General features: G+C 40.9%; 3 protein-coding genes across 4 annotated transcripts; all 3 read right to left on the bottom strand.

Annotated features, from left to right (window-relative positions):
• Positions 1 to 974: 974 nt before the first annotated feature.
• LOC145463443 (uncharacterized) lies at positions 975 to 10,668 on the bottom strand. Its single transcript, XM_081447197.1, has 5 exons — positions 10,390 to 10,668; positions 9,495 to 9,756; positions 8,637 to 8,696; positions 7,921 to 8,535; positions 975 to 7,381 (listed from the first exon to the last, which is right to left on the bottom strand). The coding sequence occupies exons 2-5, from the start codon at positions 9,583 to 9,585 to the stop codon at positions 2,565 to 2,567; spliced, it is 5,583 nt and encodes a 1,860-aa protein (XP_081303323.1). The 5' UTR covers positions 9,586 to 9,756; positions 10,390 to 10,668; the 3' UTR covers positions 975 to 2,564.
• Positions 10,669 to 11,407: 739 nt separating this feature from the next.
• On the bottom strand, positions 11,408 to 16,170 carry LOC145463921 (uncharacterized). 2 transcript variants are annotated; one of them, XM_081447711.1, is made up of 5 exons: positions 15,774 to 16,170; positions 15,038 to 15,123; positions 14,153 to 14,209; positions 13,456 to 14,064; positions 11,408 to 12,893 (listed from the first exon to the last, which is right to left on the bottom strand). In XM_081447711.1, the coding sequence occupies exons 2-5, from the start codon at positions 15,114 to 15,116 to the stop codon at positions 12,112 to 12,114; spliced, it is 1,527 nt and encodes a 508-aa protein (XP_081303837.1). In that variant the 5' UTR covers positions 15,117 to 15,123; positions 15,774 to 16,170; the 3' UTR covers positions 11,408 to 12,111. The 2 variants fall into 2 exon arrangements, with proteins under 2 accessions (XP_081303837.1, XP_081303838.1); XM_081447712.1 differs by having other exon boundaries at positions 15,038 to 16,170.
• A 793-nt stretch (positions 16,171 to 16,963) lies between these two features.
• LOC145463322 (protein eva-1 homolog C-like) lies at positions 16,964 to 19,608 on the bottom strand. The gene is made up of 4 exons (XM_081447070.1): positions 19,497 to 19,608; positions 19,267 to 19,353; positions 18,851 to 18,913; positions 16,964 to 18,284 (listed from the first exon to the last, which is right to left on the bottom strand). The coding sequence occupies exons 2-4, from the start codon at positions 19,322 to 19,324 to the stop codon at positions 17,545 to 17,547; spliced, it is 861 nt and encodes a 286-aa protein (XP_081303196.1). The 5' UTR covers positions 19,325 to 19,353; positions 19,497 to 19,608; the 3' UTR covers positions 16,964 to 17,544.
• Positions 19,609 to 20,912: the final 1,304 nt, after the last annotated feature.

The following is a 20,912-nucleotide window of genomic DNA, read 5'->3' as shown; positions in this document are numbered from 1 at the left end:
GAACCACATTTTTAACCTTTGAGTGAAATGTAAAAGCGCTAACGTTTTTCAAACGCTTGTAAAAAAAAAAACAACAACAGAATGCCACTATTGAGAATTAGCCGACCGAGCCACGAAAGAGACATATACATGTGTTTTCCCCTGTAAAGTGTACTGTCGAAAATACACACATAATTTTTTCCGTGTTTAGAGTTGAATTGGATAACTGCCGTGATTTTTCCTCAGGTTTGACAGAAATTCACACATAAATTCTAGGATTATGTATTATTCATTCGTGATATCAAGGTAAATATATTGTTACAAAGTTTCACTCCTTCGTTTTCTCGGCTATAATTTCAATAATGAAATCCTCGAATCTGATTGGCTCTCGGCACGACTTAATTGACAGCTATTTCACGAAGAAAAATTAAAGCAGCTTGGGAAATCGTGGGGTAAAGGGTATTTAGTATTTCTAACATTACTCCCGCCACCTGGTACAGCTTTTTTGTGCCTCGCAGCCTCTGTGATTTATATTAAATTAGTACTTTCATTTATATATGATATCTCGCTGCCTGAATCATTACAGATTACAACTTTATTTAGTTTTTTTTTCTGATTCAGTATTTCCTCATTAAGTCTGGAATTCCCCATTCAAACGGGTCCTCCCGCGAAAGGTCTGAATTTTTCCCGCCCCGTTATTGGAATACCAATGTCCACCTTAAGGCGGGGTTACACATGAAAACACACCATCTTTTCAAACTTTTTGTATCGCTATACGATTTAATTCCAAACCATGGCAAAAAGTATACATTTCCAGTAAGGTTAAAGACCAAAGATTATGAAACTAAATTGTACCCAAGAACTTGTTGTAACCTGACACCGGCTAATTAAATCTGCCACCTGCTGAGGAATACCAGGGCTTACTTGAGAAAAGATAACTCCCACAAGAACTGATCAAAATGAATAATTTTTACATTTTTTGAAAGAAGACAAATAGCTTACTGTTTTAAGAATTGCTGGTTTTCAGTGTCGCGTAATTCAAAATAGATCATAATAAAAATCAAAACCGGTCAATAGATAAAGTCCAGAATCTGGGAAATGAAAGAAGGTAAATATGCAAAGACTCTCGCCAAAATTCTGGTCACAGCAATTTTTCTTATGCGATATATGCGGAGAAATTTTTTACCCAAATTTATAGAGATTTGTATGGAGACGCCATGCTGGTGGCCATCCGTATGGGCACCAACATGGCGGCCGGAAACCAACAGAAACATCTGTCACTGAGTTTTGCCACAAAAGCGTGAATTTATCCCTCGAGGAACTCTAAAACTTTAAAATAATACTCTTTCTAAGACATGAACTGTTCAGATAGCCAAGTTTCTTGAAATAAGTCACTTTTTTAACCATCATGACAGTTCTCCAGGCCGTCATGTAAATGCCACGTCACGCAAAAGCTTAGAAATTCAAGCGTAGTGTATCACAAAACCAAGAAACCATTCGGAGCGAAAATTTGTATGAATATTAGTTTTCAGCTGCTCTTAAACATCATTTAAGTAAAATCTCAGGAAGATCAACAGTTTTATAGTTCGAATTTTGGTGACGTCATGTGAAAACCAGCTATACAGATTTTTGAAAAGTTAAAACACATGAAATGGTGACCAGTTATAATGGTGACCAGTTATATCTAATACAGAAAATTCAGCATAGACCAGCACACGATTCAATGCATAACTTCGACAAAATGCACTGGATAGAAAAGTTCTATGTTTAATACACAAAACTTACTTAGAACAACAAATCTTGAAAATTTCAGCTTAATTCGATCGTTACAGAATTTTTAGGTGTACCCCGCCTTAATCGTCTAACAAGAGATGCCACTCCGTACCTTCGCTTCGTCCCTACAACCCCTCCCTTTAAGTGGACAAAGGTCCCATCATCACTTCCGAAACCCCCTTTCTGAGCACTTCTGAACGTAAAGTTTCGTATACATTTTTATTAAATTGCCTCTCTATGACCGTGATCAACATATTTGAAGTTAAAACGACTGTTCAACATCATTTCCTACGATGTCTTCAAAAAAGACGTTACATTTGAAGCGAAAAGTCCATTAAGTGGACACACAAAAACTCTTGCATCAAAGAATTAATTCGGCTGACACCGTTTAATTTAGATACTGACAAATGTGTTGTTACCGCTATTTGTTTGAGACTTAAATGCCGACTGCGAAATCAATTTAATTCTTTGATGTTAACTTTCAAAGGTCTTAAAAAATTTTCCGTAGGAAAAAAGATGGCGGCTGTACATTTTACCCCAATACCATGCGAACCTTACACAGCCCATAAAGTACAAGGAAAGCCTTATTTTTGGAATATTTGTCTCTGTGCTAACAGCATTGTGTATGCTAGGTTTGAAGATTTCAGAACTTTTCTGTACGTTTCTATGAGCGTTGTTAAAGTTTTCGTGCGCTGAGAGTTATGGGTAAATGTACCAGTCGCCATCTTTTTTCCTTCGGTGGATTGCAACGTGGTTTTGTTTGGTTTACACAATTGTATGTGAAGTGTGAAACGACACCTCAACTGTCTGTTTTAGTTGGTTCTGTTTTTAGCTTTAAATGCTTTAACATGTTCAGGTTTTGATAAAGTTCCATTGTTTGTGACAATTTCTTTGGGCGTGGCATACGTTTTTCCTGATTTCCTCTTGACACCAGTAACTTGAGTGTTGTTTAATCTGTGAGGAAGTATCTCTCCCCTGGATTGTTTTGCTACTGGGTTTCGCTGGACATTAATTTTCAGCGCGTTGACCGCTCCCATTGAAGTTGCATTTGGATGAACAGCCGGAGGACTTCCCTTTAAGTTGTGTTTGGTTTTAAAAGTCGTTTTCTTATTATCTGTTGCAGGCACAGAATCATTGGATGCCTTTCGATTTCCATTTCCGCCAGCTACTTTGTCTCTACTGCTCACTAACGAAGTCTTTTTGCTGCTGTTTCCCATCATCTTTGGCGGACTGGAAGAAAGTTTGTTGCCATGGTGAGTTGTATTTCCTATTATGGCAAGTTTTCTCTTACCAAAGGCTGACGCATTTTGGCGGGAAAGTTTGTCGTTGTTTATTCGTAGGATTACGTCTCTACCTCTCACGTTCTGTTTCTTTTCATCGTTACTTTTATTTCGAAAATTACCGACTTTCATTTTCCTCTTTTTATGTTCCATACGAGATTGGTTTCGATGATGTCCTTTGTGCTTTGGTATGACATTTCGACCAACAACTCTGGGTCTTCCTGGCAGTTGACTTTTCACTCTTGAATCCTGCTGTTTGTGTTTTTGAATTGCTTTTCGTTTTTCGTTCAAAAAGGAATTTTCTTCAGCCACTATGTTTTGGACGGCGCGAACCGTCGGATCATCTTCAATCGAAGGTAAATCCAAATCTTTAAGCTCGTCTGTTACGCGCCCCATTTCGTTCCCGGGCCTCCACTGATCAGCACCAAGTTGAGGTTCTATGCTAGTCTTTGTTGGGTTGATATCAAATGGCATTTGCGGATGCGCGCGCACTGATGCGATGTTCCAGTCATAACTATTTTCTTCTACACTGGGCTGTTCCCGGATGTTTTCAAAGACACCACTGTCAACGTACTTCGGTATCGTTATAGCTGACTGAGGAAAGTTAGCATACACATTATTGTTGTATCTTGCTGCGGGAAGCCCTCTGTTCGTAGGCTTTATCGAGTCTTCTTTGCTCGTGTTCTCCCCCTCATTAATGCTCACTCGATTTGCAGTGCGGCTTCGGGTTGGAAGCATTCCACCCGTCGAGTCATCTGCTTGGTCTTCAATTCTCAGCTTCTTTGAATAGCTGTTTAGAATTTTCAACAAGGCTTTTATGGAGGTGGCTATTTCTCGTACCTCAGACGCCGTTGGCCTTGATTCTTTTTCCGGAGTGATTGCAATGTTACTTGGTTTCTTAATCGTGGCAGGATTTTGTAAAGTGACGGGTGAAGCTTTGGATACAATGCTCTCCGTTTCTCCGCTCTTAGCATCGGTTAAAGAGGTTAAATCTGACGCCATTGGTAGAATTTTATCTTCAAAAGATTTTGTCTCTCCATTTTTGGAAGCCAGCAGAGAAGAAAAACCTGAAGGGTTGGTCAAAGCAGCAGACAGATCAGCGGGTGTGGGAGATGTCTTATCATCTGTTTCCGCTATTCTTCCAATTGCATTCATCTGCAGTCCCAAAGGCAGTTCTGGCTTTGACTTTGCCTGGAAATCGCCTCCAATTTTAGGATTAACTTCAGGAGAAGGGGAAATGGAAGTTAATTTGCCATCGCCATCAGACGGTAGCGCAATCTCCGTCGGCTCCTTTTTCTCGGTTGCAAAGTCAGAAAACGTTGTTGGCACCTCTTGTATTTGAGTTTGGGCGAATGACTGCGCCATGTTCCTAGAATCCGTCGCGTTGATTTTACCCATCGTTAACGCTGATTGAACGTTTAAGTTATGGGGAACCTTATTATTTCGTAAGCCGGTCAGTGTTTTGGACCCTTGGTTGGTTTGTGGTGCGGGAGTAGGGGCCTCATCCACGGTCTCTAACGTAAGAGTCACTGTCTGGTCACCTAAGTCAAGTTTTTGGCTTTGTTCATCTGGGTCTTTGGGTTTGTCATTTTGGATGTAGTCTTTGGTATTATTTTGTAGCAAAATAACATTAGTAGATGACTGTGTAGCATTATGCTGTTCTTGGGGACGTTTATTACTGCTGTTAGTTTCAACGGCATGATCGGTTGGAGCTTCTAATACCGCATCATCTCTAGAAAAGTCACTCGTCTTATGGTCGTTTGGAAGTCCATGTAGAAGTTTTTCATTTCCGCTTTCTTCATACGTTATTTTTGGCTTGCCTTTTGGAAGGCTGTCCTGCTCGATATCGTTTAAATTTAACAGGCTTGATACGATTACGCTCATCAGATCATTGATGTGAGGTTTCACTTGTGAGTATTTATCGCCTACATCATTCCTAGATTTATTATTTTCTGTAAGATGTTCGGGACCCTTAGGTTCTTCCATACTTTTCATGAAATCCATCAACGTGTCATTTCGTACTGTTTTTGACACATTTTTGGTTTCGTAAGTGGAGTACGTGAGCTTTTCTTTTCCATGACCACTACTGAGAGGTATTGGCAGTGTGTGATTATCACGCAGCATGTCTATCTTGTTATCACTTTTATATTCTGCGTTATTTCCTACCGTCAAGTTTGCAAGTTTAGAAGAGTTCTTCAGAAACGTTTTATTTCCGTGTCCTTTCCAAACCTCAGCCATAAGTTTACTTTCCAATTCCGCTGTTTGAGGTATATGCTTTAGCTTGTTGATGCGCCCTCCCAAAAGTACTCCTTTGAAGTTGGTTAAAGTATTTGTTGTGACGAATGATGAACGGTTCGTGGAATTGCTTTTGTGTAATCCTTGGCGCTTTGAAAGCGCGCCCAGAATGTTATTTACAGCCTTGGTAAACAGCGTATTATTAAATTCCGCTGTCAAACCCGCAAGGCCTTCAGCCATTTGAGCGGTCACATTAGTTTGAGCTGTTGCGTCTATCCCTGTTTTGGTCGTAGCTTGAGTGGGAAACGTTTGTTTGCTTTCTAGTGTCGAAACTTGCGTCTTTAATTTCTTATTGCCTTGTAAATATAGTGAAATGTTTTTCGCTATGTCTGCAAATGGACTTCCATTACGATTCCATCTTTGGACTAACTGGTTTAACGTGCCCTTTCGCATGGCGTTGTTAATCAGTCCTGTGAGAATATCTTGCAAGCTCTGTAGTTCGCCGTTCTTGGACGGAGGCATCCTTTTCGAAGCTGCTTGATTGGGGTGAATTGTTGCCACTTCTTCCCTTGTTTGTGCTACGACGTCTTCACCTACTTTCCCCGCCGAAAGGAGGGTGTATGTTGGCTTGGATTGCTTGGTAGAATCATGCTGCCGTCCCTCAGCTTCCGCCATTTCTATAGCTTGATTGATTTTGTTTTGCAATACTTGTAAGTCTGCTGAGCTCAAGGCTTTTTTCCCTTTTATACCCATAATGTAGTTAGAGTCCTTATCATCTTTAGAGACGAAAGGCTTTTTCTTTTCCGCACGAGCGGAGGTTGAACCCCTAGCGAGAAGAGCACCCAGCATGTCCAAATCTTCAGAAAACTGATCGTTCTTGTGATGATGTGTATGGTGCTTTTTATGCCGCGGCTCCTGGATAGTTGGTCTGTCGGAACTGAACGAAGGTTCTTTCTGATTCTGGTCTTCTGAGTTTTCATCTGGAGACAGCTTCGTAGTTAAAGCATCTAAAGCATCACTTAAAGTTTCCAAGGTGGCAATCTTTTGATCCAGTTTTCTGATTTTGTCTTTGTTTCGCTGCTTACCTTGATGTCTCCTGCTGCCTTTTTTCCATTCAATATCTGTATTTACGCTTTTTGATTCGTTTGGATCTTGGTTTTCGTTAAGCAAAGAATTCGCGAAATCAGTGAGTGAAAACACTTTATTACCTATAGAAACAGTTGGGCTGGACAAGTTGTCAGTTGCTCCAAAGTCTTGTTTGACAGGCTGGAAGATCTTCTCATTGTTTTTGTTTGAGACTGGGTTGGCTGTTGAATCATGTTCTGAGGGTCGTTGTGTTACTCCTGAAACTAGGTTGGCAATCAAATCTTGGTTGGGGGGAGTTTTATTAGTTGGTGATGCGGTTGTTTTGACACTTGAACCAAAATGTTGCGCCAATATGTTTTTGTACGAAGAGTCTCCATTTTTGTCAAAGTCGAGAAGACCTTTACCAAGTGCCTGGCCAAATTTACTTGTCAAAAAGCTCTTTACTAGACCTTCTGTAACACTCTGAAGTGGCTCTATTACAGTAGAAGCTGGCGGTTGTTTCATTGGATTTGCTGCCGACTGGGAGGGTGTTTGTAAAGCAACCGTTTTGGATGGTGGTAAATTCACAGTAACATCATGGTTGACGGCTTGGATTTCACCGTCATTTCCTCTTGGCAAACCCAGCGTGGAAGCTACATTTGCCTGGGTGCTTTGTGACGATGATGTTAATGATGATATACCATTTTGCACTGCGAGTCTAGAAGGTTTAATTCCATCTTGAAGTGCTGGGGTGGAGCTGTCTTTTTTGTTTGACATGACCGGATTGGAATCTTTAGGAACAGGAAGATTTTCTCCACCAAGCGATGTCTGATTCTTCCCTCCACTTTCTTCTCCAAGAAAATCGATAATTGGTTTCAGCTTATCTGCACGATGGTACTGAGGAACCGGAAGTAGCATGCTCAGGTTCAGCTCACCCACTGCTTGCTGAGGAGTAGGGATCTTGGTCAGGTCCAGTGAGGAGTGATGTAAGTTTCCTGGGTCTTGTTGTGGTAAATCAAGGAGCATCTTTCCACTGTCCGCGAGCGAACCTTTGAAATGTAAGGGAATTAAAAAAGGTTAAACAAATCTTAACTCACTTGAGCGTCTGAAAGAGTATTTTCATAAGCCGTTAAGTGGTATTAGGCCTACTCTGGGGCTTTAAATCTTCTCAAATCGCCTTAAATCGCTATTTTTTTTTTTCTGCCAATTTTGCTTAAGTCGCTTAAGGTCGCCTTAAATCGCCCAAAGTCGCCTGAAGTTACGGCGACTTAAGGCCCCAGAGTAGGCCTGGTATTTTTTTTGGGTGAAATTCAACGTGAATATTTTTCGTGACACATCATCGGATCCTCCTCTACGTATACAACATTTGCTATAACTTTATATGAAAGCAAGCGCTTCCTTTGAATAGTGCGCTTATTTTTGTCATATCAGTCATATTTGAATCGGTCCACTATAGCAGATCTGGGGGGGGGGGGGGGGGAGGCTCAAAGGAAAAAGGGGATTTTGGGTGGAGATGCATGACTGAGAACCATGTTATCCACCCCACTTGTTTGCCTAGTTGTAATTAACTTCTGTTTAATTTACTCACTTGTGGCATCTTTGGGAGGCTGGCATCTGTAACTGATAAGAGCATACTTATCAATTCCTGGGCAATGACTTCCTCCTTTAGTAAGATGCGTATCATCTGCAGTGACAATACAGCTTTCTCTTCCAGCACACCTCTCCCTCAAAGCTAACACACTGTCTACTGAGTTTGCACAGGTGAAAAACTTCCCAAGGGGTGTAGGACAGGTGGACGGTGAATCCCGACCCCAGTAGGTTGACATAATGTGTATTTTCCATCCCTGACCGCATTGAAGCTCTGTTGTCTCGCCATTACACAGCACAAATTTACGTTTCTCCGGCATACACGTATATTTGACAGCCAAGTATTTGTTCACACCGGGGCAGTGCTTAACCCCTGGGGGCTGTAAAACGTTGTGCCGGGCGGGGATCTCGCAATATTCTTTATCATCGCACAGACTCCGTACAATAGGGGTTGTTGTAGGATCGCTGAGGCAGTTAGTGACCGGATCTCCGTCCTCCGAGGGACAGATTTCAGATGACAAGCGGCCCCAGAAAGCTTCCTCGATAGCAATGCTTGACCCAGGAGAAAAGCATTCCAGGGATTTGTTCTCACCAGCGCAAATGATGACAGATTTATCTGAGATAAGCAATTGATATTTGCTGTTGTTAAATACATGGTGCAGTTGTTACTAACATTTTAATATACACTTCATATTTATGTCAGTTGACTCAACAAACCTGTTTCTAGGTCAATTTCGCTTCTTGGTCTCCCAACTGCACCTGGTGTTGCGGTTCGAACTGCGGGAGAAAATGAGATAAACTCTTCTTAAACTGAGCCTCATCGTAGTGTTTAAAGTTCTTCGTGATGCCCACAATTACATATGGCAATGTCATTCACCACAATACTAACAATTTCAATCAAAATCTTCTTCGGTTACATGTAATTGTTTCATTTACCACTGTCTTCGTAACCCGTCGAGTAAAGTGCTTGCACAATTGTGACTCTAAGATGTTTCCTATACTCTAAGAACTCGACCATTTCCACCGCCGATTCGTATTTACGGAATCTAGTTGCATCCTCTGTTTCGCCGTTTAAATACCCCTGCCATGTGCATATGGCAGGGGTAACATCTACTGGTGACTTGTGCAGAAATCCGTCAAAGAAGAACAATTTCTGTCATGACTATCTGTCCAAAATTGACAAGAAAGCTAAATGCTATGGTCTTAGCTAAACAATCAAATTTTCAACGTTACTGTTCGCCTGAAAAATGTTGGATGAAATGTTTGAACTCGATTGAATATTTTCAACCATCATTTACGTGACGTACAGTTTCGGTTCGTTCAGATGGCCCATCCAACCATGGGTGTTAGATGAAAACGTTTGATGTTTTGCTTTGCCCTTCTCTCTATTTACTCCTCGAGTGGAGAGCTTACTCGCAAGCTATTTTTAAACGCTCAACTTTATTCTAAGCAACAGTTGTACGAAATGTGGTATGTTCTGTTTGCGACTGATAATTTAAATTCAGCTGTGTTTTTGTTATCTTGTAGTGTAACCTAGTTTTAACCACAACAGAACAAGGTGTTTACACCTCCTACCTGATAACTGATCAAGAGTACCAGTTGAGTCCGCCCTGTTTATCAACACAGCAGACAATAGCCACACAACGATTACCAAATGTTCCTTCATCGCCAGACAACATTCTCTCACATCCTTCGCTTGGCTTTTCTTCACAAAATATGGCTTGTATTCCAATCCTATTCTAAGATGCTGACATCCATTTTCAGTGGATTTAAGTGAACCGTAGACAACACATTTTTACTGACCTCGGCACCAGTTAGAGGTCATCTTGCTCACAAACTGAAAAAAGTCAAAACCTCGAATTTTTGTTTTAAATATTCATGAATGGGAAAGAAATCTCGCCCCTGATCAACCTCAGAAACGCTTTTAGCCGTATGGACACTTTTCAGTGAGAATTCAATGACATATCAGTATAGTGTCATATTTATTTGTCGAGAAAAGAAGATTGTTTGAGTTTGTGTTTTGTATTTAAATTTTTAATTCTTACGTCAAGTTTACTCAGGCGTCTCCGGAGACATTATCTGACGGTAACTGTTGAAGACGTTCCCTTAAGCTGCCTTCCCTTGCTACTTTGCGCGTTCAGAGCGGATAAACGTACTAAGCATGCGCGAATTATATGCTTCAGTTATAAGCAGCAACATTTTAACTTCACTAATGGAAAGCTGGTGTATTAACCTAAAGGTTTCCGAATCCTTTTTTTCCCCGCGGTACACAAGAAATGCCCGGGTGCGAAGACACATTTTTCCACAAACCCACTTTACATATTGCATCCACATAAGCGAACCACTGAATATATAAGCAAGAGAGCCTCTCAGCAGGCAGGGGGAGCCTCGTTTTCCTAACAGTGAAAAGCCGAAAAAATTCACCCCTACCCAAGTATAAATACATCAACCGAACGGCATCCTCGCGTACCTTAGTACAGTCCACCGCTCTTTCCACCATTGCAAATCTCATTATTACCTGAGCCTGCAAGTAGGGCTAGGGATGCGCAGAAAGCTGCGCAATATGTTTTTCTGCTCTGAACTTAGCACGAAGCCTTACAGAATGGCATGATAATAGCCAATCGAAAAACAGTGTGCAATTGTCTAAAAACCTTCTCGATTTGTAGATTAACAATGTTCCTTTGTTTTGTTAGGAGTCCATAATTTTTACTTAGCAGTATTGTTCCAAAGCGAGGCAACAATGCCTTGAGCTATGTCCTATAACGTGAAAAGCGGCGCATCGGTATCTTCAAAAGAACATTTCGCGGGAAAAGCTTGAAACAATAAACAGCCTTTTATTAATTTACAGGGATAACGCAGATATCAACGTTGCCTATTAAAAACAACAACTTAAAATCTGTTTTAGTAAACAAAAGGATTTAAGCGGAAAAGAACTCACATAAAACTAGTTTAATGTGTGTTTCCAAAAACTGAAAAACAAAAGGACTGCTTTGTTGCTTTTACAACTCTCAATTTCTTTTCTAAAAATAAGATGACCTGAATACTTTAGAAAACCCGCGTTTATCGGCTTCCGCAAAAAAAAAAAAAAAAAATGCCTTGGGTATTACAGTACAACTGCTACTAGTGCTGCCGTGTTGATGCTGCGATTTTTCAGCTCTGTTTCTTGGGCAATAATTTACGGTATGACTGTGAGTCTACAGGTCCATAGCCCATGGCTTAGGAAATTGAGTGAGGCTAGCGGAGGCGGGCGGAAATAAGACATGCGTGTTTGAGGTGCTGAGCCAATGGATGACGTACTCACGACGCAACTACAAAGCACATGATAAGCACAATCACTGGGAAATATCAGACCTGGTGAAAGTGGAGTCTGGTGAAATTTAAACCTCCTTAGCCCTAACAGATTCTGACTCAATTGCTGGTCAGTTTTACTCCTGAAAGAACAGCGAGCAATTTGACATAAGGACCATTGAATAATTCACACCGGAATGATAAATCATATTTTAACTGTTTTCTTTATTAAAATCATCAAGAGCTGTTTGTCCTTTACCCTTATGTTTAGCGCTAACCAGGTCAATAAAAAATGACATCGTACCTTTTGGACATTTCCCTTTGTAGAAAGTACAATAGAGTACTGGGGCGCAGCTAACACAAAATACAATGATAACTTCTCTCCTGGTTTTGCTTAACTGTTTTTCCTGGAGAACTAGTTGAGAAAGTCAACTCCCACATTACGGACATCTGATTTTAAATACTGAGTACCTATTATGTAGTCTCGCTATATCTGTGTCAGCGGCATTTAACTGCAATCGGTAACATATATTTAATAATTAACGAGGATCACAGCTGGTTTGACGAAAATTGCGGTACATATTGAAACATTTTACAGACTGAGAGTCTGAAGTACTATTTTAGATCAGAATCTGATCTTTAGTGTTTTTTTTTTAAATTAACGATGGCAACCAGACATCGATTTCTTTCACTACCGATATAAAGTCTGGTAAGATTCGTACGGGGAATTTTTAGGTAAGTCAAAAGAATTCCTTGAGGAATCTAAGCTTAATGCGAAAGAGCGCGCAGATGTTTCATAAAAACAGTTTTTTGAGCAGTTCGAATAACGCTAGTAATGTACAAGAATTCGTCTGGTTTCCAATGTTCGCATTTCAAGTCTTTTCTTGTCATACGTTTTCCCATGCTAAGGCGAATTTCCAGCACCAGCATTCCCCAGACCTAAACCACGAAGTTTTCCAGGCTGTGATTTCTTTCTTGCGTCTGCAGGCTGACTTTTAAGAACAGGAATGGGCCTCATCTTGGCAGGACCTTGGCCTGGTCCGTTCAATGAAGATCCTTTACTCTCATTTACCGTTTTCTTTTCCTCATTCTGATTGCTTGACGTTCCCCCTTTCCCGTTCGGTCCTTCCTTCTGAAGCCTGGGAACTCCCACTTGAACTGGTGTTGGGACCGCTCTGGGATCCTTTCTTTGAGCTCCAAGTTTTGGCGGGAACGGAATCGGGAGTCCCTTTCGTTTCTCTGGTTGAGGTAACTTGGGAAAAGGTTTCTGATCGTTCTTCTGACGTGGAATTGAGGCCCTCTGTGTACCAGCCGGAGGTGAAGGTTTTTTCTTAATGTGATGGATTCCTTCAATAATCATTCGCTCAATTGCCTGTGCTTGCTCGTCCGTCAAACTATTATCTGGTCCAGGATCGTCGCCATCTTGAGTCTCGGCGGAAGCCTTGATAAGGTTATTGATTTTCTCCAAGGCCTTCAAGCCTCCCATGCCTAGCCGTCCAATGTTCAAGTTTTCTCCAACAATACTGTTTCCCTCCTCGGCCGGTACCTTCTCAATCTGTTGTCCGCCGTCCAACTGCTTTAAATCACTCACAACGTTTGGTGCAAGGCCTGGGTTAGGTTTGTTGGGAGCAGGAGCCTTCACGGGGGCTGGTTCTTGGTCGTTCTGAATGGCATCGTCCTCGGTTCCTAAGGAATGGAAAAAAAACAACGTAATGCTTAGAGTACCTTCACAACCTAAACAGAAAGTCCACAGTCGTGGTTATCGCAGTTATCTTTTCAGCAGAATGAAGAGATTTTAAGAGGACAGACGTTCACAACTCAATGGGATCCGGTCAGCCACGGCCCCTCATTGTACTCTTCCTTCTTTCTGTCCTCCGACTCTCCACCCCTCCCTCCCCTCCCCGATTCTTTCTTCCCTATCTCCATAAAGCTTAACTCCAACAAGATTCTTCGAAGTTCCATTTAATATACCTCAGGTAGAAAGTTACAATGAGAAATATTTGTTTCCTTTGTAAGTGCATGATCAACATAAATACTTACTAAGATTTGTTATGTGAAAGAACAAAACAAGACTGCGACCGATTGGGACTGTAGAGGCCGTTCGCTGTTAGTGGAAAGTCTTATTATCGGTGTTCTTTATGTAAGTGAAAGAGAGCAGTCAGTCCTTGAAAAAGGTCAATTTCACAAGATTTATTCTTATGTCAGTTGGTGCTTTATAATGCTTTTCTCTATTTCTTCACCATCTTACCTATATTTGGATGCGGTTTGCAGCTGTAGTTAATAATCAAATACTTCTGAACCCCGGGACAGTTTTCCGCGCCATTCTGCACTTGGTCGTAAGACGCATGCACGTCACACTTTGTGAGCCCGTCACATGACTTCTTAACAATCCCAAGACTCTCTGGTGCTCCAGTGCACATGGTCTGTCCATTTTCCGCTGGACAAACGGTAGTTGACTGCCGTCCAAAGAATACAGAGTTCACACCAATCTTCCAGGAGGCTGGGCAGGTCAAACTGGAGTTCTCGGAATCGCAGATCACGACTTCTTTAGCATCGGGCACACACGTGTAATTAACAGTCAGGTATTTGTTTACTCCTGGACAATGCTGAGTTCCTGGATTTTGCAATAAGGCATGTCTAGCTTCAAGTTCACAGGATTCCTTTCCTTCGCACTTTCCTTTCACAATGCCTTCTGATTCCGGCGCAGTGAAACAGTCGAGTTGTGTATCACCATCATCTGAAGGACAAATTGCACCAGACTTGCGACCCCAGAATACACCAGTCACCGCGATGTTTGAGCCCGGGTAGGAGCAGCTCAGTGGTTTCCTCTGTGTCGTGCATACGGTGATCTCTTTTGCTAAAAATAAAAGATTCCGTTACGAATGGAAAATAAATAAATGAAAGAGTGAGAAGCAGAAGGTTGTTAAGAGTAACTCGCTACTCACAGGCTTCTAGATCAATCTGACTCAAACCAGCTCCCGCTTCCTGACTGTGAACTCCACCTAAAATCCCAAATTGAAATAGATAATTTTATGCGCTTTTGTCTCTACAAGGCTAATGTATCACTCAGGCGTCTAGCTCGCCCTTTACAATTTGTGGGCATTGCGGACCTAGTTTTTTAGATCGTGTTCCACACCATTGCACTGTAACCTTGCTCCATCAACTACATCATATCCAGGGCAGTATTTTAAATAACACAGAATAACACCAACACACTGCATCACTGTCTAGCAATAGATATCTTGTAGAAGATGTTTAATGTACGCCACCTGATGAGTTGCTAATCTGATTAGCTTATGAGAATGAGTGAGACGGTTAAGACACGACATCCATATAAATACTACTGCGAGTTTGTAAGTGGTTTACAGCGAAAAAAACCTTCCAGTGATTGTAAGCATTGTTGATTTTGTATGTACAGTGGAAACCGGTTAATCTGACAACCAATAAATAAATTAATAAAAACTGAAAAAATCAAGGGGCCACCAAAATTTAGGCGCTATAATTATATAATGCGTTGACGGTATTAATGGAGAAAAATAACATCGACTGAGCTTTTGTTTTATGGCAACATAAGTTGCCACAAAATGGCGTTAACCGTATCACAGTGGTTGCACTGTATGTAAGTGTCATCATCACCAAGATCAGTGAAGCTCGAGATTTCTGGTCTCTGGCCAAGTTAACGGCAGGCTGCCTAAAACAAACATTAGCATCGAATGTTGGAGGGTAAATTAGCCGACAATGTTTGACATGAAGTAAAAAAGGCTTGTATCTATGTAGCACGCCACTTTTGGCGTGTTGAGGAATTTGAGTCCTAAATACAGCTTGCCTACCTTGTACATACGCGAGCGTCACTACATCCAGAACAGCAAAAACAGCAAATACACGGTAAATAAAACGGCTTGTTGCCATCGCTGCCCTTATACATGAACAAGAACACTATGTTAAGAACAGGAGAAAAACACTTCCAATGGTAACAACTTAAGAGGGGCGCCAAAGTGTGGGTCGTTATGTTTTTAACTCACCACAAGAAGAAACCTGAACACAATTTACACAACGGGTGGCTGGAAATTAAGAGCAGGTAAAAATTTGTCTTCTATCACCTGAATCAGGTAAGAACGTTCTCCAGGTATTTCACAACTAATTCGCAACCAAAGTCAGTATAATCATGACATATACGCCTAATGGGTTTCAGTCCCAAACAGAAACGGATTTCGTTAAACTTTGGCGTTGAAGAACACACACCGGTGAGAAATTAAACGCGATTAATCTCAGACTAAACATTTATGTTTTTCTTCTTTTCTCCGACAGACCAGACATAACAAAAATTACCAAAACATGGTTTTCCTGCATTATATGCCCAGAGAATCCAAGCACAAATGCAGGCAAACAAGGCCTCGACAATCTTTCTTCGATCACTCTTCACGCCCAGTAAAACGGCAGGTTACAGCTAACACATTTTGGTTTGCTTGATTTACTTTGGCGAGGTGATAACGATTCTAATTTCCACAATAAGGTGTAACAACTAAAACAAAAACAAAAGTAGTTAACCAAAACAATTCAAGTTACCTTTTTCCAGGGCCCTTTCTCGTTCCACTTTTTCTCTCTTCTTGTTCGACTTATGACTTTACGCCCAGATGTTAATAATGAAAGAAATGCATGACGTCACTGATGAATCCGAGACAGTGAAGGATATACGATCTTGGTGATCTAATGAGTCTTCCTCGTCCAAGAAACAGAACCTTGCTTCTCTTACAAGGTTAAGGAGACAGTAGTTTGATTTTCCATATGCATCATCAATTCTACTCATCGAACATCTACAGGCTATCGATTAATGGGTCAGCACAGTGTATCACGAATTGTGCTTACAATATTTCTGCTGACGGCTGTTACGAACAATTTGTATCACCACGATGCCGGTATTTCAATTCCTATAACCTGAAAATGCCGGCTTTAACAGATTTTAAGATGCGGTGCAATCGTAGTAAACTAATTCGGATATTAGCTTGCGAAAATCCGTCGGAAATCATGAACAAAGTGAATGTTCGGACTAAGCAGGTTAAACCGAGGTGCCATTGCACTAAAACCGTGTTCGTATATTCTTGAAGATGTAACGAAATTACAATATACTCTCTCAGGCTGTGTTTTGTGCTCGGCTTGTCTTGAGAAACTGAGGCAGCTCTTTCAAGTTGTGGAGCTGCTTTATCAGAGTATTGATCTATTTGTAATACTATAGTTTCATGGGGTCGGTGAAATGAGTATGTTTTGGAACTTGTTCCCAACCTGCCTTGCATGTGTGTTCCAGGCGTAGTCAATCGATAAACCGACAATCGATATTAATCGAAGATTGATATCGATTGTCGATAGCAATTGATGAAAATCGATAAAAAGAAAAAGTTGTGAGTCAAAAAGTTGTCAATCGATAGCAATCAGCAATTGATATCGATTGAATCGATTGATTTCCGATATTAGTTTTTATCGATCGACTACGCCTGGCTATGTTGGAATTGACTGATGTTACTCTGAGTTACCTGTGAGATTATTCTGTGTCAGCTTTCCCGAAAAAAGAAGTCTTTTCCTCGGTAACTTACGTGTGTTTCAAAGTTTTGAGCCCTTTCCTCAAGAGGTTAGGTCAGATGCCAAAGTTAAATTAGATTGATTTTATGTTTTCTTGGAAATGGGGACCCTGTTACATAGTCTGTGTATATCTTCCCCTCCCTTGTCGTTTATTCTTGAGGGAAGACAGCAGATGTAAACATGGCACCCACACTAACAGATTGCCAAGTTGCGTTTTTATTCAAATTACGTTCACTTCCACTGAAATAAACCAGTACGAACTTGAATGTTTACACAACTCTCACGGAGACATTTTAAGAGCGTCTATGAACGCTGGTAAACAGCTGAAATTCTACGCGGATAATGCGGTGTGAGAACGGGAATAATATTAGCGATCATAAGTTGTTTTACCGCTCTCTTTCCTTGTGTCCAAGCCCGGCCGGCACCGACGAGAATCAATCAATTGTCAAGACGAGAATGAACTTTTGCCTTTACTAGGTTACAAACTAGAAATTAAATCACCGTACCACAACAAAAAGAAACTATGAATGGTTTACCTACTTTAATACTTACAAAAACAGTTTTATATTTTACAAGCAACAAAGGTTTTCTAAAATCGTCTTTTAAATTAAAACTTGTCGTGTACATATAATGCTTGTATTTAAGCGTGATCAGGAAAGGCTATTTATAAATAATTTTGCTTTTATGGAAACAGTTTATCCCACGTATGAAACGAATCGTTTTATTAAACATCAGTAAACTAGAATCCACATTTTTCCTTAGGTCATTGTTTATCCTTCTGTTTTATCTTTGTTATCTGTGAAGCTTTCAGTTTGAGATCACTAGGTTTCCAAATACGTGATCTGCTTCTGAGTCCGCGGTAAACCGAGAGAGGAATAAGCCCGAGCTGGCCGCGCCGTCCTATATCGGGACTGGGCCGACAGCTGTAGTTAATAACAAGATACTTGTTTACATGAGGGCAGTTTTCACCTCCATTTTGTAACTCCTTGTAAAATGCCTTAACAGGACAGAAAGGAATATTGTTGCATCTGCTTCTCAGTTTGGAGACAGTCTCTGATGCCCCGGGGCAGACTTCCTGTCCTCTTACCGATGGACAAACGTCCGTTGCTTGACGGCCCCAGAACGCCGAGTTGACTTTAAGTATCCAATCAGATGGACAGGAGATTATCGATCTCTCCGAGTCACACAAAATGGCTTCCTTTTTCTGAGGCACACATGTGTAATTTACGAGGAGATATTTCTGGACGCCATAACAGTGTTTTCCATGTTGTAACTTGTCGGCCTTTCCTTCCAAAACGCAACTTCCCATTCCTTCGCACATCTCCTTGACAATGTGTTCGGCCTCGGGAGCTGTGGGACAATTTGTTACCGGATCCCCGTCCTCCGAGGGGCAAATGTCTGAAGATTCTCGACCCCAAAACACTCCGGTAATAGCGATAGCTGACCCAGGGGACACGCATGTAAGTGGACTCTTTCCTTTTGAACAAACCGTCACTCTCTTCTCTGTAACATCGAAAGAAACTTGACGTTAAAAATACTTCGCTGTTTAGTCAGACGAGTAAATCCTTCATACACTCTTTTAATCGTTATTTACAATATTCACTTATGACCTTTACAGTATGGCTTACCCTCTTGCAATCCTCTTGTATCTACTTTCCTTTACTGACTAGTTAAAAGTGTCGTTATAAGATGTCCTCAACAACCACCCGTAACGTGTTCCAATTAGAGGAAATTTCGTTCCATGTAGAACTTGCTTTGATGTAACCACATATTATGGTTAACCCACTTGCAAAATTGTGCTGCGCAATAATTAGACGTATCTCTACCACTTTCTACCCACCGAACAGAGGAATCTTCCCACAACGCAACTACGAAGATACTCATGAGTACCTCTGGGATTGAGTAATGAAAGTAGGTGTCAAATATCATGCCCATAATGCATCACGCTATGAGCGTCACAGGATTTTCTCTCTTGACCCAGGTCAGATAATCTCATGTCTGACCTCTCACTCAAGCTAATACACACTACATAACAATTTTCGGAAGTTCTTTCGATTCTCTTTATTTACCTGCGGCTAAGTCCAGTGAGGTCAAACGTCTCTTCTTCTCGTGAACTGTGCCGCAGCCGATTCCTATATATGAATAACAAATTGACAATAATCTCTTACTACTGTCGTCTCTGTACAATAATCTTCAAACTTGAGCTTCGCTTCAATTCTTGGTTTGCATGGTTGAAAGCAGGACAAACTGTAGGTGCGGGGGACTGAATGTAAGACTCGTCTCTTATCATTTAGGTACAGCAATATCTCATGTTCTACAAAACATACAAAACTTCAAGCTAGCGATTCTTTCATCGTCGCTGGTCTTCCACGTATTAATTCTAAAACTATCTTCGACTTTCTTATCTTCCGAGGTTAAAGTTCGCTTTGACAACCAAGCAGGACAAATAACGTAAACACAAGGTATCGGAGATCAGTTCACTTACCACACATAAACACAAGAGCCACAAGAGCCACAAGATAAAGAACCAACTTCGTCTCCATCGATACGGCTCGAGATCGTCTCTTTCAAGCTGGAAATTGTTTTTAAGGCAAGACATTGGAATTGATTAGCTCTTTCTTCAAGTGAACAAGGCGTCGGAATATCACGCCAATAACGCCTCAATTGCTGGGCTTTCAACACAGCGAAACAATGGGAAAAACTATGAACACAAACCTTGCTACCGGAGCAGATTACACGATAAGAACATAACCTCTGCGCAACACCAATTTGGTAAGAAAATAATTTCTCAATCCATAAACATAAACTGTTGTTTAGGAAACAATCTTCCGTCGATAAATTTCAGAAAATTACGTTCGCTCGGAGGTATGAACACTCAGTAGTAATAATTTATGAGTAAAAATTGAGCTTGTCTCCAAGTCATTGTGTTTGGGTGTTTTTGTGCAGGTACATGTTAAAAAGAAAGACTGGGAGGTGATATAACAGAATTTAACGGCCATGTTCTCTAGAAACTGCTATGGACTCGTAAAATACTCGACACGCTTGCCACTCATAGTTCACCGTAGATTAAATACAGTGTTATGAACCGCATGGCAATTATCAGAGATAATGATCGCGGGCGCACACTAATCTTTTATCACATAAGACAACGATTAAGAAACACACTGTTTAACTCTATAAAATGTAGCTCGTTTCAGATCTTCAGTTTTTTAGGGGAAAAAAGGAGCGAAAGGTTTGGACAAAGCAGAGGAAGACTAATCAAGTCCTCAGTCCTCTCTCCGTTTGCTCTCAATTTGTCTGACGCTGGGAACACATTTGGGAGAATAAGTACCAGTTAAGGACAAAATGCCACCATGTCTATGGAATTGACTGAGCCAGCGGTCTTCGTCAACAAAGGTTGCTAAGCAGCATGACGTCATAGGTTCAGTCCTAAGTCTTCGAGCTATTTTTATCGCTGATTGGATAACGAGAATCGCAAACCAGCTGACTGATTCAACGAGGTTGCTGAAAGGAACTTGGCAAAATTAAGAGAGTCTTTTCATGATTTATGCATTGCAATGAATACTTTTTAATAACAACGGAACTTTCCAAATCAATTGCTTTTCTCCTTTGTGCTACATATTAAATTGAACAATACGTCTGTTTTAGAAGTATGATTTTTTTATTGAGTTTTTGATGCACAAGACTACAAATACTAGTTGTATTTTGGTTATGGACCCCTGTAAGCTCAAGAACTAAAAGACTACCTAATTTTACTCAAAATTGAGACATTTAACGGCGATTACTAAGCCCTGAGGGTTTGCTGGCGGTAATAATGGAAACCACATATTTATGAACAGAACAGTCATCACACTTTCATATTCTTATATCCTATAAAAGACTCACAATTATCCTCTTGCCTCTCGAGTGATTTATCAAAACTTTGATAATGCTAAACCAAGCAAATTCTTGAGTTGAGCGCATTAGAAAACGTGTCAAAATCTCAACCCTTCACACCTTCCTGCACTGGACGAAAATCGCCAAACCCGCCTACACGGTTTTGACACAGGGTTACAAAAAAATACAACTAGCAGTGAAGGTAGAGACTTGGCCCCAGTTGCTCGAAGGCTGGATAACGCTATTCACAGGGTA

This window comes from Orbicella franksi, chromosome 12 (assembly GCF_964199315.1).
Source record: "Orbicella franksi chromosome 12, jaOrbFran1.1, whole genome shotgun sequence".
NCBI classification, from domain to species: Eukaryota; Metazoa; Cnidaria; class Anthozoa; order Scleractinia; family Merulinidae; genus Orbicella; species Orbicella franksi.
This window is presented reverse-complemented; position numbering and strand designations above follow the sequence as displayed.

Coding starts and splice junctions, on each gene's coding strand:
- LOC145463443 (XM_081447197.1), bottom strand. CDS start 9,585: ATGAAGGAACATTTGGTAATCGTTGTGTGGCTATTGTCTGCTGTGTTG. Junction 8,536..8,636: donor CGAAATTGACCTAGAAACAG/GTTTGTTGAGTC, acceptor TGCTTATCTCAG/ATAAATCTGTCATCATTTGC. Junction 7,382..7,920: donor GCCTCCCAAAGATGCCACAA/GTGAGTAAATTA, acceptor TACATTTCAAAG/GTTCGCTCGCGGACAGTGGA.
- LOC145463921 (XM_081447712.1), bottom strand. CDS start 15,116: ATGGCAACAAGCCGTTTTATTTACCGTGTATTTGCTGTTTTTGCTGTT. Junction 14,210..15,037: donor GACGCTCGCGTATGTACAAG/GTAGGCAAGCTG, acceptor TTGGGATTTTAG/GTGGAGTTCACAGTCAGGAA. Junction 14,065..14,152: donor TCAGATTGATCTAGAAGCCT/GTGAGTAGCGAG, acceptor TTTTATTTTTAG/CAAAAGAGATCACCGTATGC.
- LOC145463322 (XM_081447070.1), bottom strand. CDS start 19,324: ATGGAGACGAAGTTGGTTCTTTATCTTGTGGCTCTTGTGGCTCTTGTG. Junction 18,914..19,266: donor GGCTCTTGTGTTTATGTGTG/GTAAGTGAACTG, acceptor ATTCATATATAG/GAATCGGCTGCGGCACAGTT. Junction 18,285..18,850: donor CTCACTGGACTTAGCCGCAG/GTAAATAAAGAG, acceptor TCGATGTTACAG/AGAAGAGAGTGACGGTTTGT.